General features: G+C 40.6%; 2 protein-coding genes across 9 annotated transcripts in view; one reads left to right on the forward strand and one right to left on the reverse strand.

Moving 5' to 3' along the window:
- atcaya (ATCAY kinesin light chain interacting caytaxin a) lies at positions 1-13,174 on the reverse strand. Of its 5 annotated transcripts, none has more exons than XM_017407066.3 (13): positions 13,059-13,174; positions 10,341-10,440; positions 7,658-7,716; positions 7,315-7,560; positions 6,270-6,443; positions 6,089-6,191; positions 5,881-6,012; positions 5,462-5,548; positions 4,658-4,756; positions 4,396-4,431; positions 4,107-4,175; positions 3,637-3,683; positions 1-1,735 (listed from the first exon to the last, which is right to left on the reverse strand). In XM_017407066.3, exons 2-12 carry the CDS (start codon positions 10,415-10,417, stop codon positions 3,656-3,658), a joined length of 1,110 nt encoding a protein of 369 aa, XP_017262555.1. In that variant the 5' UTR covers positions 10,418-10,440; positions 13,059-13,174; the 3' UTR covers positions 1-1,735; positions 3,637-3,655. The 5 variants fall into 5 exon arrangements, with proteins under 5 accessions (XP_017262555.1, XP_017262553.1, XP_017262554.1 ...); XM_017407064.3 differs by lacking the exon at positions 13,059-13,174 and adding an exon at positions 11,879-12,825; XM_017407065.3 differs by lacking the exon at positions 13,059-13,174 and adding an exon at positions 10,520-10,605.
- zfr2 (zinc finger RNA binding protein 2) overlaps positions 13,152-24,103 on the forward strand; it is a 17,193-nt gene continuing 6,241 nt past the window's right edge. The window contains exons 1-13 of one of the 4 annotated variants that reach the window (XM_017406996.3): positions 13,152-13,271; positions 15,353-15,599; positions 15,874-15,988; positions 16,795-17,019; positions 17,438-17,763; positions 17,941-18,129; positions 18,368-18,611; positions 18,909-19,078; positions 20,884-21,003; positions 21,598-21,743; positions 22,086-22,212; positions 22,339-22,541; positions 23,394-23,562. In XM_017406996.3, the coding sequence (XP_017262485.1) occupies positions 13,219-13,271; positions 15,353-15,599; positions 15,874-15,988; positions 16,795-17,019; positions 17,438-17,763; positions 17,941-18,129; positions 18,368-18,611; positions 18,909-19,078; positions 20,884-21,003; positions 21,598-21,743; positions 22,086-22,212; positions 22,339-22,541; positions 23,394-23,562 (2,334 nt within the window). In that variant the 5' untranslated portion in view covers positions 13,152-13,218. Of the gene's footprint in view, positions 13,272-15,352; positions 15,600-15,873; positions 15,989-16,791; positions 17,020-17,437; positions 17,764-17,940; positions 18,130-18,367; positions 18,612-18,908; positions 19,079-20,883; positions 21,004-21,597; positions 21,744-22,085; positions 22,213-22,338; positions 22,542-23,393; positions 23,563-24,103 lie in introns of all 4 variants that reach the window. The other 3 variants (XM_017406995.3, XM_017406997.3, XM_037974214.1) reach the window with 3 other exon arrangements.

The following is a 24,103-nucleotide window of genomic DNA, read 5'->3' on the forward strand; positions in this document are numbered from 1 at the left end:
GATTTTTAAGGAGGGATTTATTAGACCATGAGCAGAAATGTGTGACTCTGAGAAAACAAAGGTTTGATACTGATGTTGTGCTTTTACAATCAAATAATAATAGCAAAAACTATACATTATATAAAATAGAATCAGCTTTTCATTTCAGGCACTCCGTTCAACCAGCAAACCGCAAACAGACCAATGAGCTGAAGTTGCTCCATCAAAGTTGAGCAACACAAACATTTGATTTCACTAAAGATGCATCTAAAGAACCAGGAAACTTTAAAAAAAAAAAGAAAGTTGAACCGTTTATCCGGCGTTCCTCCTTTAGAAAGGCAACAGAACAAACTCAGACGAATGTAGACGGCTCGTTAAAAACAAACTTTTACTTTTACTTTTTATTCATTAAACATCTCCAAAACTTACCAAAAGCAGCAGAAAAGAACGAGTCGTGAAAACAAAAAAAATACAAAGCAAGGTCTTGAACATAAAACATGTTTTTATTTTAAGAAATATGTCTTTTAGAGTTAAACCCAATAGTGCAAATCAATGTAGAGATCTTACATACAATTCTGCTGTGTCCTTCTGCTACAGTCGACTGAACAGATGGAAAACATGAAGTAATGTTTAACTTCATCGGACAAAGACGTAACAAGGACAGGAGTTTAATTCTCTTAATGTCTGTGTTCTTCGCTCAAAACAACCACATAAAGAATGAGAATGACATCCTGAACAAACTCCATCTGCATAAAATTCATTCATGTGAAATGTAATTAGGTTATCAACAGATAGATTCAGAAAGGTGCAAACTCTAAAACTGCAGCTTTTGTGTAATTAGATATGTATATATTTGCTTTTAATCTACTGTAAAAGCTTCGCTTGTGATAATTTATGGTTGCATTCGCCTTAGACAACATGATGCATTTTGTGTTCTTAAAATACCTTTTACATTTTTATTTATATTTATTTATATTTTTATATTTATATTTATTTATATTTACATTTATTTTTACATTTATGCATTTAATGTTGTATTAAGTCTGCTCATATGGCAGAAAATACACAAAAATAAACAAGTATAGGTAGATACATGATGGATATCTGTCATATGAGTTTTCTGGGTCAGGAAAATGCAAAAGTAAATCCAGAAAATGGAGGCACAAGGAAACTTCACAAAGCAGATCGAACCGGAAAGAACAAATTCACAAATATTAGTACATTTAGACATTAAATAATGTCCAAACAGCTCTGAAAGGCCTAATGCTACAGCAGTTAAAAAATAGAGATGAAGGCATTTTGTCACATTTTAAAACTCTTGCTACATCTGACACAGTTTATGACGTGTGTGTGTGTATACAGATCTTACATAAGATCGTTGACGTGAGCGTGTTGCATGTTCAGACTGTCCTCTTTGCAGAAGAACCATCCTGTGAAATGCACACAGTCACACAGGCTGGTTTCTGCATCAAATCAGAAACAAACTCCCGATCTGTCTGAACTGAAACGACAGCAGGAGAAACACGGTCCGACCCTTCAGTCCAGGCCAGAAACAGTTTTTCAAACAGGACAGCCGCTTCCTCTGGACATTTTATTACGACAGAAGTATGGAAACCCTTTCGGGCGAGCGAAGGAAGGACTTCCTGGTGGGATGAATATTACAAGATCCTCTGTTTACTGGAAAACGGCGACATGAACATCAGCTGCATGTTGGTAAAATAAAACAGGAAGTGGAAACTTGCTGGACTGTCAAGGCCTGCGTGAACAGAAAGGTTGCACTGGATGAAAATCAAAAAGTTTCCTCTTTTAATAAAGTTAAATTCAAATTTGTTAAAGATGAGTGTTTATAGTGCTCACCATCAGCCACACACTGTAAATGATTTTCACTGTTTTGACAATAAAACTTCTATTTTTTTCAGCTGTTCTTTCCCGTTAAACCAATGCACAGGAAGTTACTGCAGAGATGTTGACTTTCACAGTAAAACTCCTGCATTCACAGCATTAGTCTTTAAATAACATTACTTTAAACTTACAGTACATTAGGTTGCTCTAAATCAAAGTACAACAATGCAGACTTTTCAGGATCTAAGAGTAATATTTTATTTTATGGCTTTTTAGTTTGAGCTTTAGGGTATAAATCATATTTATTTTGCATCGCTCAGCACCGTAATGCAGATTGGGGTTAATTCAACACTAGCAATTAGTTTGTTTTACAGTATTTTTACTGTGGAATAAAAAACAGTAGCGACTAGATAACTTTAGCCAGATGTTTTAAAAACAAACATTTTACAGTGTAAGTTTGCTTTATATCAGCATCTGTTGTGTTTATTAAGAACTCACAAGTTTCTAAAAAAGGAACGCACTTTCAAAACACCAAACATTTGAAGAAAGTTGACCTTTTTAAAAAAAGAAATCTACCACACATTTGCAGTCAAACTGTGTTAGTAATGATCCTGATGTGCACGGTGTGGTGAGGTCAGTCATTTGGAAACAGAAAGAGGGAACAAATGAAGAGAATGAATGGCGGTGCGTTCTCTAAAAAGGACGGCAGTGGGTCTTTGTTGGCAGCATTAGTGGATGTCAATGGTGGTGATGGTGCAGGTGGTGGTGAAAGCTCAGCTCATTGTTGCTGGTAAGTCAGAGCTATTTAAAGCTCTCCATTATCCCAACAGTTTACTGATGAGGGTGGGGTGAGGGCAGTGTTTGTCATTGTACATATTACATTGTTTTCAGTAGTCACCATGTGTCATATTTTGGTGTTTCAGTCTAATCTTTTCTTTGTGAGAACACAGACAGTGAGGTAATTACAGCTTGTGTTTATAGTTTATCCTTCAGGCAGCTGGTTGAAACCAGCTCAGTCTGTCTCATTTTAACCCTCAGACTCTGGATTGTGCAGGAAAACCAGCTTTTAAGAGTGCATTAATCAACCTTAAGAGCATACCCAGGGAAAACCTAATGAAATTAGACAGAACGGCAATCCATTGCAGCCACTTTTCTAACCCAGAAACCAACTCAGACGTTTAGGGAAATTATAAAATGCAGATAATAACTGTGGTATGAGTAAATATGAGGTTTGGGGTTTCAATTTTCCAGATTCATCATGTGGCTTAAACAACCTGGAAGAGGTAAAGAAGAGGTTACTAAAACCATAAATCTATCTAAACGGGAAACCAATGAAAACCTGAAAAGCTTTAGGATTTAATCTTGCTCAGTGTCTATAATCAGTTCTAATAGAGGAACTTTCTGTGATCGGCCATTTGTAAGGAAGAAAAAGGGAGTTAAAAAAATACTAATGTGACGCCAAAACGCAAAACTTCAGGCAGGCAGCCCATTTTTCTCCTTTGTGAACACATTTATATAATAGTAGAATAACTAAAATATGTTTTATGTTTGTACAGTTTTGTTCAGGCCAACTTTAACCTTTATTGTTGGATAAAATATCTATATTATGTTAAGGTCTGCTCCCTTTTAACAAATTGAAGATTTTCTATAATAAGTTAGGTGATTTATTATCATTTTTTCCCACTAAAGCATGTCAAGATATACAGACTGGGTGGTGCTAGCTGGAGCCTGATGGGTAACCAGATAAACCCGTTAGGCAGCACACACAGTCATCTTGTGGCTAAAATAGGAAAAAACAGCAGAAGTTCGTATTACCGTCACACTTCTGTCCTTCTCACAACCCCACAATCATTGATTTTGGCCTGAAAATGAGAAAACAAACAAACAAAAAAGGGGACAGAGGCCTTTTTTAAGACAAGAGGCAGAAAAAGGCAAAAAAGTAAAACAGTGTTCACATATTTCTGTAATTTCTGACACTGAAAACCACCGTAGGAGAGACTTGAGCCCCAGCTATCAAGGGTTATTAAAACAGATGTTGCTGCTAATCCATAAAACAAGAGACAAAGAACCCTAACAACAACAATATACTATTTTGTTAATCTCTTTTAACAGTTCTAGAGGTAAATATGCTATTAAACATTGTTTTTAAAGTTCAATTTGCTCTCTGGACCCCATCTCCAGGTGTTTTATGCCCCACAGTTGTGTCCCAACTCCCAGTTTTTAGATCCTCTGTGGTGAATTATGCAGCGTGTAAAATAAAAATAAGATTCAGGATGTTCTGGTACCTTTCAGACTTTTTAATTGGCTCCTGTGGGACTGACTGCTGACCCTGCTGTCGCTGCTCCTGCTCCATCCTGTGCAAAAAAAAAAAAGAAAGAACCAACACATTCAGTTTCTGTAGGCAGATTTGCTGATGCTGGGGTTTTTAAAAACATCCAGAGGCATTCCTCTTCAGCCAATTAATTCAGGTGAGTGCTTAAACCACAGTTCAGTTTGCGTTCAGTCCATATTGAGTAATATGCATGAGGGTTAGTGACTAATCTTTGTCAAAATTAGACAAAAACTCTACTTTACCTTTCCCTCCGGGCTTTAATCCTCTCTTCGTCAAATCTAAATAATAAAAAAAGGAGTAACACTGTCAGATCCTTAAATAAGACTAAATCCCTTTGTCTAAATCTTTCCCCAGAACTGGAAGAGTAATCCTATTTTAAATTTATTCAAACTGAATCACAGCAGACTTGGTTAAATTTTATGTTCTATTTTTTTACAGAGAGACTAAGAGCAGAGATGCTCTCCTGCAGCTCATGTCCTCCACCTAGTGGTCAAAGATACTCACTGCACCACACACTCAGGGACATGGACGTGCTCCATGGGGACAATCTGGGCCAGTTCATCCAGACTGTGGACATACTGGATCTTATTCATGAACTTCACACTGCAGAGGGACACCAGGCAGAGCCACAGATGATATTTTACTTACTTTTATGAACATTCATTTGAAAGCAAACAACACCGGATCGTATTGTTGTTTCAGATGTTCCTAAATCAGGAGGTGTGAGTGTCAGCACAGCCAGACGTGTTTTGGCACCAGTTAAAAAAGAAGTTTAGATATGAAACAAGTTTTTTTTGGAGGGTGGTGATGTGTGATGACCTGAGTTTAATCAAAACTAAGACAAATTTGGGCTTGTACTTATACCACGTTTGATCTGAGTTTAGATTTTTCCTTCCACTTTGCTAAAGTTGGGCCAGCCAGTCTATCAGTCAGTCACATTTTTGCTAAAAACTTTGACATTAACTATCAGAGTCACCACTGTCTGTCTGTTAGTAAAATATCTCCTGAACCACAAGACAGATTTTAGTCAAACTTTCGGGAGGTGATCATTGGCTGCACAACTGATACTCATTAATGGAGTCGGTCCAATTCAAGATGGCCACTGCAGCTAATCAATCTAAACTAACACAAAAATGGCTATTTAGCTAAACTGATCTGGTAGTAGTTGAGCATCAGCAACACATTCTCTGAGCGCCAGAACATCTTGCTTAAAACAGCTAAAACTCGTCTCCTTTTCTTGAAAGAATGGTTTTAGTTTTAAGGCAGTGGCATTAAATAAGTGTTCAGCTTTTGGATTATTGGTATTACCTGATGAAAGGCCTGGATATGGCCAGCACGGTGCGAATGAACCACGTGGGATGAGTGATGACCAGAGACTTCAGGTTCTTCCTCAGTCTGCCACCAACACAAACAAAACCCTGCGTTAGTAAAAAGCTGCTGGATGAACTTCGAGTGACTCTGCACAGGGTGCAGGCAGGAAATCAAACCTTACACGCTGCTTTTCGAATCAAGCCCGTCAGCGTGTGGCTCTAAATGAGGCCGTGAGTCACCTTCAGATTATCGACTGACAGCGTGTGAAACCTCTCATTACCCTCTCTGTCATCCCTGCCAGCATCAGCATCATGCTTATCTGTCTGCTGATGGAGAACAGCTCTCAGTAGTTTTTTTCAAATAACCCCCCCCCCCACACACACACACACGCAGACTTTTGCTTCTCATTACCTTACCTTCTGTCAATCATTTGGTAGCACTTTTTCAGCCAGCTGATTCCGGGCATCTTACTCCGAGGAGTGGCTCCATTCATGTAGATGATCAGGTAATCTTCTGCCACCAGCATCTCCAGGCTGCTCACCACATACCTGCAGGTCAGACGATTTGTTATTATGACCTTCTATCAGAACCGCCGAAGAGCATCGAAGTGGGCTCAAATCGTACAGGAAGAGGTTTTCCATGATGTAGTGGTAGTCTGAACAGCTGCTGTCAGGCAGGTAACAGGCAGAGAACACGATGATGGCGTTCAGGCCTTCCCCATAGTAGCCTGACGAAACACAGAGTTAACCATGAAGAATGTTTCTGAGACACTTGATGCACAGACGTTAGATGAACATCCACTGACCTCCATGTGTGATGACCCGCAGGTAGGGTCTGATGATCTGCATGTCGATACGGTGCTCCTGCTCCCCGATGAGCACTGTTCTCCACAGACGCCCGCTGTTCGCATTTCCATCCTCACCTGCGACCCCCAAGCCGTCAGCAGGCCCAGCTTTGGCCGAGGCCACTGGCGTGTCGTCTGGACGAGGGCAGATTTAGCTCTTAGTTGCACATTCATGCAGGATTTTGTCAACTCATGATGATGTTGTTAAAAAAAGCATTTTAGGTTGAACATTTGGATCCAAATCAAGTTTTGATGACTTTTTATTTAAATTTTTAGCAAAAATTCAGTGATTCATTTCAGATTAAAGACCTAGCTTTACTTGAAGGCATATCGCCTGCTGTCTTCCATGCCAGAGTTTTAGACTCAGATCATCTTATGATGAGAAATGACACAGTTTTAGCTGTTTTGATCAAATCTTAAAAGTTATACACGATCCTACGCAGTATTGTAAGATGTCACGCTCGGACTATGTGCTGTAAATGACTCTCAGCTACTACCACACCAACTTTTAGCTCAATATCTGAAAAACTGACTGAATTAGAGCCAATTTTGTATTTTTAAAGTCAGATGGTCGTGGCGGCCATCTTTAATCGTGTTGACTTCGAAGTTAATCAGTTGTAGATGCACATCCTGTGATTACTTTCTGTAAGTTTCACTAAAATTAAAAGATGTATTATTATTATTATTATTATTATTATTATTATTATTATTATTATTATTATTATTATTATTATTATTATTATTATTATTATTATTATCTGGAAATAAGATGAAAGTGTTGCAGATTTTTGATTTATTCAAATAGATAAAAGTTTTGGTTTTCAATATCAATAATTTAAAAAAAACAAAAAAATTATGAGTCTCACCGTAGAAACCAATCCAGTGTCAAACAAACAATCAAAAACAACAAAAGACAAATATAAAATAACATTGTTTGCTAAATTATCTCCTTTTTTTAAACCGTTTCCTGCCAGTGTGTCCAGAGTGAGTAGTTTTGACCTCTGACCTTCCCACTCCAGGTCGTTCCCGTTGGTTATGAACTCCAGGGAGTCGGTTTCATCTGGAGTGTCCATGTCGTCCACGTTGATGTCCAGGTCGTCCGGTGTGTCCAGGAAATCATCTGACAGCAGAGAGCCTTCACTCTGATCCAAGGACAGATTCATCTCCGGGGCAACCAGTGTCCTCAGTTTACGATGGGATGAGGAGACACCTCCTCCTCCAGGTGGGCTCACTTGCAGGGAGTTTGGAGGAGCTACAGCAGGACGACAAAGCAGGAGCAGCTTGACTTTGTGCCACAACTCTGCAGTGTTGCTTCCATTTGAATTCAGCAGCGTTTTATTTGTACTTACAGACTCTGTTGTCTGTGAGACCACAGCTGGGATCCATGTCTCCGTATTCCGGCAGAGGTCTGCAGAGAAAACAGGCGCTAACAATCCACGACTTTTAAAGTTTTCATGGCGAAAAGCATTGTGATTAGGATGCTTATTTAATGAACCAGTCGAGACGTGGGTGTTGTCACTGATCTGGATTAGTGAAGGGGGAAAAAAAAGGAGAGGAGGGAGCAGAAGACAGCAGAGATCCACTTGTCTCTTGGGAGACATGAAGATTACAAAGCTGCTGGGCAGGGTGTGAGTCAGAGCAGAGAGGGAGGGGAGGACAAACTGAGGCAAAAAGGAGAAGAAAGAAGGACAAAAGACAAAAAGGGGGTCTTTGAATCACTCAGATGTTTGAGTTAAAACCTGCCTGTTTTTGTTTGCGTTGCATATTGCAGGAGCAAAATGGAGAAAATGTACACACACTCAAGTTTTTAATGATGTCAGTGAAAATGAGGAAACTGAGAAGCGTAATCTGATGGTTTAAACAGCTGCAGAGGACTGCAGAGCACTGTTGTTCAGCAGGCTGGGTTTTAGCTGCAGTCCTGCGAAAGCCAACCATCAGGAGGATGCTGTGTCACAGTGTTTGCTCCTCCTGAATCCACAGTATTGGCTTCGGCTCAGAGAAACAGGCACCAGAGTGTGATTGCTGTCTGACGACGCCTGCAGGGATAACCGAGGCGACGCCTCTCTAATCAAAAATGAAGCTCACTCGATTAATTAAAACTTACTGCAGCTGATTTCTGTCCCAACAAAAACAAACTCATCTCTCCTTCCTCCTGGTGGATGCACAGACACAAATTTGAATAACAAGTCAGGCTTACCTGCAGCAGAGAGTACGGAGCTGCTTGCTTTTGTCAGTGCTGATACAAATTAGCTTTCTTGACCTCACACACCCCTAGGTTTGATTTGCTAAGTCATTCCCTGTCCTCCCTGCTCGTCGCTGACACACTACAGAGCGTCCCTCAGTGTCCTCCAGCTGCTCCAGGCTAGTCCTCCGTCTCTGTCTGTCTTCAGCCAAAACCTGCCTCCATTTTCCCGGAGTGGTGTTGTTGACTGCTGCTGCGTCACATGACAGAGCCTGAGACCATTTACAGACAGAGCTGCACCTGCTCCCTGGATCCCTGCCTCCCCGTTTGATGGGGAGGGACGGATGAGAGGAGGAGGAGGAGGAGGAGGAGGAGGAAGAGGGAGCCCTGCATCGATTCACACCACAAAACTCCTCCTGCTCTGCATCCTCACCTAAACACATAAAACATTCATTGTTTCTGAGCTAAAACTTTATTATCTTTATAAGCTGCTATAACTGTGTGGCTGCAGCATTCACACGGTTTGTTTCCTGTTGTTTATTTTCTGTAGTTTTTGACAATTTAACTACGGCAGCATACATGGTGCCATTTTAGCCAGTCACACATCCAAACGTTCAGCTTATTCGGTGATCAGCACCATGACTTTTGGTCTTTGTAACTTTGTACTTTTTAAAATATTTCACTTTATTTACAAATATTTTCCCAGTAGAAATACAATAAAGTCTGTTCAATTCCTTCAAAAACATTGTTTTCTTTGAAATCAGCTTCAATTTACTTCTCAGGCCACTTTGAGGTTTTAGCTACTGGTCTGCTACTTTTAGCTTTTCGCTAGCCTTTTGATTGCTTTAGCTTTTAGCTAGCTGTTTGCTACTTTTAGCTTTTAACCAACCATTTTTCTACTTTTGTCTCTTTCCTGATGTTTTGTTTTTAGGTGTTAGTTACAGTTCTGCTTTTTTAGCTTTAACAGTTTAGCTTCAGCTTCTTCAGCAGTCATTCAGCACTCAGCTTTCATGCTGCATTTTTGCAGAAAACGTTATTTTTCTAGTTGTTCCTTGTATCTTTGAGTCATCGTTATCCCAGGGAAAGAAGTTTGTCTGCTGTCATATTTCAGAAGCTCTAAATAATCTCAAATTGTGTCCAAATCATTTAATTTCTATGTGAACAGCTACAAATAAAGTCATTGCTACACTGGGCCTCAGAGAGTAAAAATACTGCTGTAATAAATAAATTGGTCTTTTAAAGTGTCTGTTGCAAAACCTATTGTGTTTTTCACACATTAAACGCTGTGCAAATGGATTAAAAACTGTTTCTTGCCATTTTTAAATGCAATTTTGATAAATAGTTTTCTCTTTTACAGTTTTTTTAAAGTTTTGAAGCTTGGTTGCATTTCTTTTTCTCATTTTCTCTTCAGCCTATGCACTTAAGAAATGAGTAAAGTTGACAAAAGAAGAAGCATCAGATCTAAAATAATGATATTAAAAAACTTTCTTCAGCAGATAAAAGGAATCTGAAAGTCATGTCTTTAAGAAACAAAAATGTTTTCCCTGAAAATGCTCAGGCACTGGATTGAAAACGAGTGAAAAAGCAGCAGAAGTCCAAAGACAAACTTTGAAAAAATACACAGAAAACCAGGAGAACTGCTGATCAAGCCCGCTTGACTACACAACAGTCTGGCTCTTTGAAAGCAAAATATAAAAAAAGGAGGGTTGACTTAAAACTTTTAGTACTGTATACAAGAATATGTTATATACCCCCTGCTGCGGCAAGTAAAACTCCTCTTAATTTGCAGCTATAGACATCAAGCCGTTGCTTTGATGAGACAGTTTAGTCATCAAGTCAGGAAACCTCACCTGGGGAAGTCTTCATCCTGCCACTCGTCTTTTACTTCCATGTTCTCCATTCGTAGAGTCGCCTCAGTGGTGCCCATCCCTCAGAGAGGCGAGCGGGAGTCTGCAGAAGCGAGGAGACATTTCTTCTGATTAATAAGACATTTAAAGGGGAAAATGGTCTCATGCTGGTAGTGAATTACAGGCTGAATGGCAGCTTTGAAGAGGCATGTCGCTGTCACTGTCTGGACCAAAGTGGGAGGTTTTGACTGCATAATTTACTTCCTTTCATCACAACTAAGGGTCTGAAGCCACCTCAGATCATGTGGTTTTCATCCCCCTGCCCACAGAAGCACATGTGAGAAACATGTGACTGACTATGTTCTGGTCTCAGCTTCCCCCTCAAGTCAAATGTTACAAATAAATTTCAGGAGGTTGCCGGGGTCTAATCCACCCTCGCTGCTTTTTAATCCCTAAAAACTGCTGCCTTTTGATCTCCGTTCATACTGAGGCTTTTTGTCACTACAGAAAAACTTCACTTCAAGCAGCGATTCACTCATCTGCCCTCAGTGGGTTGAAAAGAACAGACATTCTGACAAATGCTCTGAGCATTTTAACTGACCGGTGCTGTTAAAGGGTCCTCCACTGCTCTGAGATAAATAAAACTTTACAGTCCCGATGCATTATTACTGCAAAGGGATGCATAAGCTGTGCAAGTCTGGTTTGAATGCATGCTGGGTGTCTAATAAGACGTAAACATTACAGTTGTTTTTGTTGTTCTGCAGTGATGTATAAAATCTCTGATGTCTGAGGAAATTCTGCTCCAGGCCTCTGATGGAGGTTGTAGTTGGAAACAGAGACCCCAAGGAAATGGTTGCACAGTCATAAAGCAACATGATGGAAAACTGTGACTGTAGACGAGTGGATTTCTGTCAACAGTGCATTACATTATTAGTAATCAACTATAATGTAACATGAATTCCTAAGAAATAATTGCTAGGAGTGGAGTGATTTTGTTGGCAGTCACCCCCGTGGGAAAATGCAAATTGGGTTATTGCCAATCCTCACACAGATGAAATAAGACATTTTCAAAGGTCTTTGATCTCACATAAAATAATACAACCAGATAATAGATCCCACTATATGAAGCCAAGTTTAATACAGATTGGAAGGCTGAATAACAGGAGTCAGAGACAGCAATATTCAAACATTAATTGTGGATCATTTAAGGCTTCTAAAAAAAGGCTAAATAGGGAACAAATTGACCTTCATCTTAAGAAGATGAAATGAGCAAGGTGAAAAAAATAGGTCAAAATTAACTGTACATTCATATGTCAGTGAAAGGTGCTGCTTTAAAATATGTCTGTGCGAAAAAGGACATTAATACAGAATCAGTCACCCCCATATGTGCAAAACATCACCATCAGTAAAATGGCTCTGCAGCCTTTGTAGGTCACTCCAAACAGAGCATCCAAGAGAAATAAAAAGGATTTCCCATGTCACTCAATGTGCTTGCAATCAGAATATAAATGGATAGAGAATAAGCCAGCTGCCGTACTCACTTGAACAACGAGAGATCCCCTCCAAACCTCTCCTCTGCTCTGTGTCTGGGCGCCTTCCTCTTCAATACCAGATGCAAAGATTTGAGGGGAGAGTTTCTGGATCTTCCACATTAACAGAGAAGCATCGGCCAGTCCGAAATTCCTTCTCTGTCTTTCATTGATTCAGATGCACACACACACATACACGCGCGCTCGTGCGCTGACAAAGTCATTCAGTGTCCTCAGTGTCAGCAACTAGCAAGCAGCAGGTGCCTGAAGACAGCAGCGACCTCTGTTCTGGACTCCCCCTCCTGTCCTCCGCCCCTGACCACCTTTGTTGGGGAAAGATTGGCCGTGAAGAGTGAGCCGACAGCCTGCCTCTCAGCTCTTATGTCCTCCCCAGCAAGACACAAATTTCCTTTAATGGGAATACATCTGCTCTGGCATCCTGATCTGGCCACTCTTCCTTTCCCTCTTTATTTGGATCCATATGCATCTTTTCACCTCACTGCAAAATCACTTTCACCAATTCAAAACCCTACAATGGAGCATAATTTTTTGGGGGAAACTAGCACTGGTCTCTGTGTCCCTTTCCTCCACTGGATAATCCCGCTGTTGTTTTCACTGGTCGCCTGTGTGGCTGCTTTCCATGGCAACAGCATCCCTCTCCATCCCCTCCTTCTCTGTCTCCTTGCCCCATTCTCCTTCATACTTACCAAACCACAAGTCTCCACAAAATATTAATTATGCATCCCCTTACCTCACCTCCTCCTAGCCAATCATACATCCTCTGCAGATTCCCAGCATTGTGTGCCGTATGTTGCAGACAATTTTCCAGTCCTTATTATAGATTATCTTATATACCTCAAGTGATCCCATCAAAGCCTGTTTTAAAATAACAACAACAGCAACAATAATAATAATACTATGTTTATTAATAATGTTTCATAAAATTCGAAAAAGCTATCACACTGACAGAAAAAAAAACCTGAAAATATGTCCTCAGTGACATCCAAACATTCAGCAAATATGACGAAAGAATAAATAAGTGAATCGAGATGTTGCCCTTCTAACTACTTCCGTATTCGCTCGGTTTGACGGGAAAGATTAGGTAAAATTTCAAAAACGGCGCGTCAAATCCTACGCACTAAAAGGTCTAAATAAAATAACACAATGTTTTAATGTATAAGATAATACTCACATGTAATTTACGAAGTTTTTCGGTTGTTTTGTCCAACGGCTCGTTAGTGATGAACGTCGAGAAGCGGTAGAGAGGGTGAACTATCTTGACGCGGAGGTTTCACGGGTTCACTGCCGTTTGCACAGGTCTACGGTACTGTACAGTTACCGGAGCTGAAAAGATGGCTGCTAGCAACTATTTCGGGTTCACACATGGTGCCGGTCCGCAATACAGGTAATTCAAGTGACACAAACTGTTGCCAGTGTGCGAGTTGGTCCGCAGGAACCGGCATGTGGAGGGATTTTGAGGGGAGACGCGGGGTTTTTCCCTTTTACCGAGCTGGTGAAAAGCTTGACCCGCCGGTTTTGGTAACGGTTAGCTAGCGTTAGCCGAGCCAGCTCGCAGGCCAGCTGAAGTCCCAGTGTCCGGACATCTCTGTCGGGAAGCAGCTGCAGATGGTCCAGGGCTTTTAGCACACCGTGTACTGTCGCCACGCAAGAAAAGTCAAGCTTAGCAAACATTGTGCGGCTCGTTATGGCTGCTGGAGGTGGGATTTTATTTTGTTTGTTTTGGATTAACAGGGCTAAAGCTCGGTCCTGGATTACCCGGGTATGTCAGCGGTGCAGTTTTTTTTTGTTTTTGTTTTTTTGTTTTGGCTCGGAGTAAACCGAATAAATGTTTGCGGTCTGATGGGAAACCGGTCGATTAGCGGAGACTGTTTGTCAGGTTTGTCAACATCATCATCCTCATCAGTCCTGACAGCTAATATGTGTGCAATAAGTGCAATCTGCGGTCAGAGCTCTGAAAGTTTCCTGGCTCTTTTGCCCTGGCTGTGCCTCAAACCTGGCAAACAGGAATATTTTCTTCATACCACACACAAAAAAAAGATCCTCCTGCATTCCTCTTCAGTCACGTTTCCCTCAGCAAACAAAGGCATTCAACAAAGTTTGACACAACTATTTTTATTCACAGCCCTTCTCAGTGTTTACACATAACCCTCTTCAGGCTGCAGACATGTTTACCCTTCCTGAGTGGCACAATTAAAGCTTTTTTGTTAATTGTCTAACTTCATATGTGATTTACTGCAACATGTAAGCTTATATTAAAATGCCACTTCCACTTTTTTAGTCATTAATTGCTAAAAAGAAAGGCTTAAAGTGTTGAAATGCAGCAAATCACATACCTGTGATATGTAGATTTACTTTAAAACAACACATCTGAATGTCAAATTTTAATAAAAAGGGAACACGTGTTTGTAAATTGCTCAAAAAGCAACACGCATTTGGCTAAATGTGCTCCTGGATTATTGACCAAAAACAAGAACCCAATGAAGGATCTGTCAGCCGAAGTAATGAAAATGAGTTTAAAACTAAACAAAATGGTAATTTAGCATAGCTCCGGACAATTGAAGGAGCTTGGTTTTCTTAGACTTGTGGTTAAATTTGGAGCAAGTGTACCAAATGCACATATGGACATTAAATCTCTTTTAATTTCATCAATCAAAAGTAGGTTTAGCTTTCCCTACAAACGCCATTAACTAAGTGACATGTTCAGTAGGCGCTCAGAATTACTGTCAGAATTGGGGAAAAAAAGGGGGTTTCATGATAAAGCTCTTTTCTGTCAATTACGACACAAGAAAATTTCACCTGCTATGTCTTTAAACACCTTTTTTCATTAATAAAGACCTTGCTTTAACAAAATTTATGGTGTCACAAAAGAAAGAGGTGCAACATATTTGGTCAATCATTTCATATTCTTACTTTAAATGAAAAAATGGCGTTGGACTTGTGTGTTTAGAAATGGGTCAGAGTGTGATGTATGTTCAGACTACCACATGATTTAGACAATAATCCAGCTAGTTGATCTTAAAACCTCTTTAACTAGTGGAGCGCTTCAGCCATATTTCAGGAATCAGCTCTTTTCTTTAAGGATTAAATAGTATTCAGATTACTTTCACTGCACGTGGGCTTTTATAACCTGAAGGTTTTTAATTTTAGCCCTCTCACATTTGTGCCCTTCTTTACTCTGAAAGCTGAGCAGAAATGCTGATAGCATCATTTACCGCTGGTAGAAACTGCTACCTACAACCAGAAAGAGAGGCTGCTCTGGACCTGACCTTTTGGTGTCGTAGTTTATTTATTGAGCTCGCAATTTGGGGCCAGGACATGGGGATGTAAAACTGAGCCCGGACAGAGAACGAGTGGAATGAAAATTTCTCAGTTCAAGCTTGGTTTAAAGTTGCTTTCGGTGCTTTTCTAAAATGCTCCTGTTTTCCTTATCGACTGTTTCTTTTCTCCCCTCCGGCCTTCTTTTAGTACCCAGCCTCCCTCGGCCTACTCCCACCCCTCTACAGCCACCTACAGTGTCCAGCAGGCTTCAGCTGTGGCCCACGCGGTGACTGCGTCCTACTCTCCAGCTCCAGTCCAGGCAGCCCGGCCTGTGGCCTCAGCCCCCTACCCCACCTACCAGAGCCACCAAGCACCTCCAGATTACACCTACAGGCAGCCAGATCCACCACAGCCCACCACCACCCCTCAGACGTACCAGGTATACTCTGACATGGTCAGTTTCTCTTTGCTTCTTTTATAATTTTTGCTTCTTCTTCCTTTTTTTTCTTTGCACATTATATTTTATTTAACAGCTGTCATTTTGGTGCAAAATAAAGTGACTGAAAGTATCATTTAAAGCCATAAATATGGCAGGAGTGTCTTGATTTTCACTAACAATTTGCAAGATTGAACACACAGTTCAGTTTGATACAGGTACAACGTGTTTGCCATGTTTTTCTAAAGTTGCAGACTTTTTACATTTGGATTTAATGTGTTTTTGTAAACAGGACAGCTACAGCTACGTTCGTCCCGCGGCTGTGACGACATACGACAACAAACAATATTACCAGACGAGTATAGCTCCGGCTCAGAGGACACCCACAGATAATTACTACCAGACTGGTAAGCCACTTTATTATAAGTTTTATGTTGTGCCCTATGTTAGATTCAATGTTGAATAAAAGACGTGTTTGTTTGTTTTTTTGTTTGTTTTAAATTGGTCTTGTGTATGGAGCAAATTATGAGTTTATTTTGCCCAGCATAAATAAACTCAGGACAACTTTTAGTCACAAGTCCTTAAAACACAAAACATACAATCTGTGTGAATGTAACATTTATGTTAAGCTCTTTATTATCTTTTGCGTCTTATTCATGATTGTTTTAAAGATATGGTCTTAGGATAGCTGCTGCAGTTAAGATGTCAGTATCATCTCTTTTTACATTCATCAGGATTTAATTTCTTTCATGACAATGAAACAAATCACATTTTCTATCAGTAACTCTGTCAGAAACTGGGAATTAAATAGATTTATCTGGTTCATATTAGTCATCAGTTGCCTACACATCCCAAGTGTTAACAGTGTTGAAGCAACCCGCAGAGAGTGTAAAAAGTCAGGGAAAATAAATACTAAATTTACTTCTTTAGAGCACTAATTATATGCTGTGATTCGTTGTCCTGCTGCAGAATAAGCCCAAAACGCCTCCATGTTGACATTGGGTGAACGTAAATGTTAAGTGCCCAGAATGTTTGCAGCAGTTCGAACGAGGAAAGTGCTCATTTGGTAGGGAAATCAGCATCCTGCCTTGCCTACCAAAATCCCCTGGAAATTGGCAGCCCCAGAGGATGCGGTATCTGTCTCATAGTCTTCCTTTGCAGTAATGTTCTGTCTGCCGTTTTCTGCTTCTCTCTTCCATTTCCCTATCAGTAGGAGTGAAGAGCGCTTACAGCCCAGCTCCTTCCACTGTGTACAACCAGCCTCCTCTGCCTCAGAGGCAGGTAACTGCCCTAAAACCCCTGGTTCCCTCCAGCGCCGTGTCTACTACCTATAACATTTACCCAGTGTCCACCAGTGTCCAGCAGCCCCCAACGCCCATTTCATCGTACACCCTCGGCTCGTCGTTCAACTGCACTGTCTCAGCCTCCCCCTACTCTGGTGAGATGAGACAAAGACATTTTTATTCTAAAGCAATGCAGACTCTAAATGGTCATGACGTTTTAATGCTGTGTAAACAAAATGGGTAGATAGACGCTTGCATCTGTGCTACAGTTTTCATATTACAAGCACGAAGAGAACAGGTACTGCACGTGTGCTTACTGCTGGATATTTGCCTGTACACAGAGGCTGATGTCATTTCTTTTCTGCTTTGAGACCTGGTCAGACATATACACACTGGTGCTTTTTAAGTTACAAGTTGGTCACAGTAGAGTGAGTGGATGTGAGTCATTCTGTTGTCCCTGGAGAAATAAAAGGAGCCATTTTCTTTTTTGTTCATGCTCGACCCGTTTTCTCCTTTCATTTCTTCAGTAAGTGTCCTCAGTCTTTTCTTTCTGCTTTCTCACCCCCCCCCCAGGCATTAGCTACTCCAGTTATGATTCTGCTGGCTACACCTCTGCGTCCACCCCCTCCTATTACCAGCCGACTCAGCAGACTCTCTCCCAGCCCCAGCCTCCACCTCAGCAGCCCCATCAACCTCAGACCCCCATTCAGCCGCCGCCCAAGCAGCTGACAAGTTCCTCTTGGAGCAACTCAGGGAGCAACATGGTTACGGCTCCGACCGGAAACACTTACAAAAAGCCTGCTTTTCACCAGAACAAACTGCAGAGGCCTAAAGGGCCTCCCAAGCAGCCTCAGCTTCATTACTGTGACATTTGCAAGATCAGCTGTGCAGGCCCTCAGGTAAGCAATAATATAAATATAACTTGTTAAGAGATTTTAGCAGAATGGCTCAAATAAATAGGAAAATACTTGTGAAACATTGACATTTAATACAAGACAGCATATTTAAAATTCAGGGGATTTGACTGCTGAGTTGCTTTTTGCCATGATGCTAACTGGTTTGATTTACTGCATTAGACCTACCGGGAACATAACGAAGGACAGAAGCATAAAAAAAAGGAAGCAGCCTTAAAGGCAGGGGGACAGAGTGGGGCCAGCAATGGGCCCAGAGGAGTCCAGACCCAGTTACGCTGCGAGTTATGCGACGTATCGTGCACTGGAGTGGACGCCTATGCTGCACATATCCGCGGGGCCAAACACCAGAAGGTTAGCAAAGCATTCATGCTTTTTTTCTTTCTGATGTCCTTTAATAATTAATATTTCACAAAGTCTAAGCAGCTGGCGTGCTTTTATTTACTGAACATGAACATGGTGTGCTCATGGGTTTCATTTAAGCTGCCAAGACTAGGAACAAAACCTCCCTGAGGGATTTGGAAAGGGATTAGTTATCTGCGGCCTTAAATTGTTGAAAATCTTTCTCTCTCATTTTGTCAACCACGTAAAGGTTGTGAAACTTCACACCAAGCTCGGGAAGCCGATCCCGTCCACTGAACCAGTGCTGGTGAATAATTCTGCTCCAGCTATAACGACCTCGACGGCAGGGAAACCTGCAGCGCCGTCCTCCGTGTCCTCCTCAGTTTCAGCCATTTCAGCCCCTGCAGTGGCGCTCAAACCAGTGGCTGCAAACACCTCCACCAAAATAACCCCACCAGTCAAGAAATCAGCTCCCTCAAAAATAACACTCATTTGTAAGTTTAATAATTTCATAAACAAAAAAAAGGAATGTTTGTTTGTTCAACATTAGACGCCTACAGATCCTTATCCTACTTTAATTAATGTTTTAGTAAAGCTCCAATTTTTATCCTCCAAAAGATTTTTATTCTCTTTAAACTAAAACTTTCCATTCTCTTTACATTTACTTTACGTTTATGTTGTTCATAAACAATGTTTTGCCACACATGCATGTTTAATATCATGTCAGAGCGAGTAAAATGTAACTAACAAAATGAAAGGTTCCCGTATTAAACATTTAACCTGCTCCACAGCTAATAAACCAAGCAATACTCCAGCAGCACCAGCAGCAGCTCCGGTGACAGCTAAAGTGGTGGAGTCTGTTCAGCCATCGGTCCAGAAGGTGGAGCCACTGAGTGAGGATGAACGAGTCGGAGGAGGCCAGGGGGACATCCAGCCTGTGGGCCATGACTATGTAGAGGAGGTAAGGCAGAAATAGTTATGATCACATTTTCTCCAGAACTGTATCTGGCTGCTAATACTGACACCTCTTTCCAGCATGTCAAAGATAAAACCGAATCGATGGAAATGATCATTAAGATAGAGGGCTTTGAGGTCGTTTCACTGAAAAACGTTGCATTTGTTCTGGGCTGTAAGAGCGTGCAGGTATATGAGGGGTGGAAACAACAAAGAAATTAAAATTAAACCAGTATATCACAGTGTTTAAAGCACTCTTCTTTCAAAACAAACCAGAGCTGTAGTTATTAGTACTGGTGATATATTTAATGACATGTACCTGTGTTTTATAGCTGGATATTTTTCTTTTAACTGTGTAATTTGTTGTGTTATATTCTTGCTGCCTCTTGGCCAGCAGGACTCCCTTGAAAAAGAGGTTTTTAATCTCAATGGTTTTTTTCATCCTGGTAAAATATAGGTTAAATAAAAAATATAGAGCATAAAATACAGTTTTGGTTAGCTTTCTGATGCATTTATATTTTCATCACGCCGATGAAATTAAACAAACTTTTATTTATTTTCTTAGGAAATTTAAAGCAAACCTTTTCAAACACTGTCCAGAAGACGCCACCATTTTAAAATGTGATGAGAATAAAATGAGCTGTGTAATATTGTTAGCTTGTGGTGGTAAAACGTATGCTGCTTTAGGCTTTAATGAGCAGACTAGTGTTTGGTAAAACTACAAAAAACAAGCTAAAGGAAATAGTTGCCTTGGTTATGTATAATCAAAAAAAAGGTTAATATAAATAAGTTTATGCTCTGCTTATTTTTAAAGTTTAGCAATTATTGCACATGTTTACTCTCTAGAAATAGAAATGACTCATTTATCTTTCAATCAGTTACTGCAAAAAAAACCAACAATTGCTACTTGCAAACGTTGCAACAGGTGTTTTGACATCTCCTTTTGAATTTCAGCTCATGAAACCATGAAATGTATTGAAGAAAAGAAGATTGTTTTGCAAAATATAGAAAGTTACTAAAAAAAAAGTAGGGCAGGTTTCATTTGAGAAGCCAAGAAACCACGAGGCCTCGCATGTGAGCGCTAACATCTGATGAAGGGCTGATTATTTGTGCTTGTTTTCCAGCCACAGAACCAGAGCACCCTGCAGTCACTGAGTTATTCAAGTCTCAGACTGGGTCGTGCACAAGGAAGTAGATGCCAGCTACACCAACAAACGAATAGCTGAAACAGATTTGAATCAAGTGTCCAGATCTCAGTTTTGGTTGAATTGTTGTGGAGGGACCATTAGAGAGCCCAAAAACCTCAGTAAACCAAAGATATAAATGATTTTTTTCAAAGTAATGATGCTACAAACTATTGAGTCACAAAGCTTGTATCTAAATGTAATTTGTTGTGCAGAGTTGTTTGTCTCAGGTTGTATTTATCTTGTTTTAAAACTTCATAAAGAGAATAAGATTCACTGCTCAGACCCTGATGGGCCCTCTGGGATGTCCTGAGTAGTGTCTATCTGTTCACAGTTCAGTGTCAGGACATGATACGGCCTCCCAGTTATAACTACACTGATGGAGTTACGTCTAAATGATGAGCTTTGTTCAGATGAGCACTCTGATAATCTGAGGTGAGACAGAGCCCATCACTTGGGTCTGTCATAAGAAATTTATAAAAAATCAACGAGCTGGGTCTGCCTGCCACGGCGCATCTTTTTCATTTATTCTCTTGAAATGTAAAACCTTGGTGTTGAAAGGTGGGGTTCTTAGATTTTAACCATCACTCTTTAGATTTGTTTTCACTTCAAACTCGTCTCTTTCCAGGTACGTAACGAGGACGGAAAAGTGATTCGATTCCACTGTAAGCTGTGCGAGTGCAGCTTCAACGATCCCAACGCTAAAGACATGCACCTGAAGGGAAGAAGGCACAGACTGCAGTACAAGGTAAACAAGTGAAGGGTGTGGTTGTGACCGGCTATTCAGAGAGGCTAAAAATGATGTGGTAAAGTTACAGTTCACATACTTAAACCCAGTGTTTACCATCCCATTCAGAAATCCTCTAAGTGTATTTTCTTTCTCTGGTTTATAAACTGAGGTATTTCCTGCTGCATTGGATGAAACTGCTTTGAATGAAATGCCTGGATGTTTGTGCGGTCTCTGTAGATTTTATGCCTCATATCTTCTGAGCCACTTGTATTTCTAAGTCTGTTAGAAAACGACAACATCTGCATTAATCACAGCACAGAAATGAGCCATTTCCAGATGTGTTGGTGGGGAAACTCAGTTTGATCTCTCTAGGTCTCAATAAAGCTGGAATAGAAATTAGTCTCTGCAGGCTGTGATTTGTATTACGATTAAAATAAGAATGGCAGAATTTGACTTGCTGCGTTTCAATTTCAAACATACTTTTTTTACTCCTCCTGTCTTGTCGTGAGTATTGAAAAAGAAGCTACAGGATCACATCTGCACCGACTTCTGTTCCAGTTCTGTTACAGCCTCCCTCCGTTTGGGGTCTTCTTCTCTGTGTTCTCTGTGCAGAAAAAAGTCAACCCCGAGCTTCCTGTGGAGATTAAGCCCAGTAATCGTGCTAAGAAGCTTCAGGAAAACAAGCTGAAGAAGCAGAAGCAGAAGGCTGTGCTGAAGAGACAGAGAGACGATGAGCAGCGCTGGCACATGGAGATGAGGTCAGACCTAGCTCTTAATCACAGACCTAAATCTGTTCTCTTTTGACGTCAAAGTTGAAGGACTTGTTGTTTGTTTTTGATGAGCAATGTGCACTCACATAGATCAGACCAGAAAAAGGGAAGCACTGAAGTTGACCACCTGACTGTAAGACTCACATGTCGTCTGTTTGACATCACCCACATGGTTTTCCTCCTTTGTTGCTCAAAATGCAGTTTATCCTGACAGCTAGAAGAAAATTAAAATACTAAGATATACGATATTGTCTTGGGAACAGCATGACTGTGTTCATGTTGGGTAAATGACTTGGTGACTGTCATGAGAACCTGCCCTCTGTCCTGCAGACGGTATGAGGAGGACTTGTACTGGAGAAGGATGGAGGAGGAGCAGATGTATTGGGGGGAGCAGAGGCGCAGGCTGGCCCCTCCACCTTTGATGAGTCGCCCCGGTATGCCGGTGCCGCCTCTACTGGTGAGCGTAGTTTGTTTTCTCACGTTTCATGTAAAAAAATCAAAATAAAAACCTGACTTTTGACTGAGAGTCAATTGCACGTGAGCGATCGATTCATCCCCCCCCCCCCTTCCGCTCTGCTTCAAGAACTGTGTCCGCCGCCCCGACTCTGCTGACGACCGGCACATCATGGCCAAGCACTCCGCCATTTACCCGGTGGAAGAGGAGCTGCAGGCTGTTCAGAGGATCGTCTCTCATTCTGAGAGAGCTCTTAAACTGGTGTCTGACTCCCTGCTGGAGAAGGAGACGACTATAACCACTGATACTGCTCAGGAAGGGGAGGAAAAAAGGCAAGTACTCTGACTGATATTACTGTTTTACTTGGTTATTATTGTATAGAATGAAGGTGATGGGGATGTAGGGTTTTAAAATATAAATACTGTATATCTAGACATTTTTATATGTACATATTTCCACATTATAAGTGGTGGTAATCAGTCTGTTTTCACACACAAATAAAAAAACGGAGTAACTAAGCAATAAGCCTGTAGTTTTGATTTTATTATTTACCCACTGGTACAATCGTCATTTATCATTTGACGCATGAAACGTATCACATATCTCTTTCAGGGAAGTACCTAAAAAGGGTAAGATTAATAAAAGGAAGTCAAAAAGAAAAGCAGAAAGAGTTAATACACAGCTGATCCTTTACTTCCTTTTTCCAATGTCCTTAAATACAACAGAAAGTATTACAAAATACTAAATAAATGACTCAATTTTTCTCTGGTTGCCTATGCAGCAAACCAGATATTTTTATGGAAAAAGTTACAAAACTAATAAAACAAATAATAATGGTAAACTGGTGTCACGATAAAATAGAATACTAAAGCTAGTTATTCATCATCAAGCCAGATTTTGTCATTTATCATTTACAGCTTGTGATTTATTTTTGTAGGGCTGTTTGACTCTGTTTTTACTGTCAAACACCACAGTTCTTCACTCCCTGAGGATAAAAATGACTAAAACTGCAGATAAGATGACCACAAAGCAGGGCTCCAGTGTGTCAGCTTCTTAAACAGAGCAGCTTATAAGCAGTAAATGTTGTTTGATAGCTGTGAATTCAATCATATTTTTCATTTCAAGTACCTAATTAAGAGTGTGTCTGATGTCATTTTTGGTCCTGTCGTGTTTTTATCTGTCAGTGCTGAGAATGCTGCCCGGCTGCTAAAAGGTGTGATGAGGGTCGGTATCCTGGCCAAAGGCCTGCTGCTGCGCGGGGACAGAAACGTGGAGCTCATCCTGCTAACGGCTAAGAAACCCACCATCTCATTACTGAAGAACATCACCAAACAGCTGCCGAAGGAGCTGACGGTAAGCAGCCATCACAGGCGATATATGAAACTTGAGTGAAGGAAGGATTGTAACAAATAGGGAGTTCACATCACTAGGATTTTCACTTTTAGCTCTTTGTTTTCAGGTGTAGCAGGTTTTTAAAGAGAAGAAAAGATTCCTTGTTGTCCGTTGAACTGAATGCCAAAGTTACTGTGGAACAAGTAGATCGGGAACGCGAGGTTTCCTCTTTGTGTAATGATGGCTTTTTTATAGCTTATTTGAAACTTTAAGGGTTCTACTGAACATTTTTTACCATAAAACATTTAGGTCTGTGCTGTGAGACCTTTATATAAAACATTTATATTCATAGTTCTCAATTTTACCTGCAGTAATTGAATATATTGGTTCAGAAATAATGCAATAATTAGATTTACATACCTGACTGTAAGATACATTTAGGCGATGCACAGAACTGCAGTCCCTTCTCGGGCCGAGTTAACGCTTAAAATCTGAGTTAACTCTCAGCATCACGGTCTTCTGTGGACATTCAGTTCAACACAGACTACAGGAACGCAGGACA

This window comes from Kryptolebias marmoratus, linkage group LG24 (assembly GCF_001649575.2).
Source record: "Kryptolebias marmoratus isolate JLee-2015 linkage group LG24, ASM164957v2, whole genome shotgun sequence".
NCBI lineage: Eukaryota > Metazoa > Chordata > Actinopteri > Cyprinodontiformes > Rivulidae > Kryptolebias > Kryptolebias marmoratus.

Coding starts and splice junctions, on each gene's coding strand:
- atcaya (XM_017407066.3), bottom strand. CDS start 10,417: ATGGGCACCACTGAGGCGACTCTACGAATGGAGAACATGGAAGTAAAA. Junction 6,192..6,269: donor GCGGGTCATCACACATGGAG/GTCAGTGGATGT, acceptor GTGTTTCGTCAG/GCTACTATGGGGAAGGCCTG. Junction 4,432..4,657: donor GTCCCTGAGTGTGTGGTGCA/GTGAGTATCTTT, acceptor TTTATTATTTAG/ATTTGACGAAGAGAGGATTA.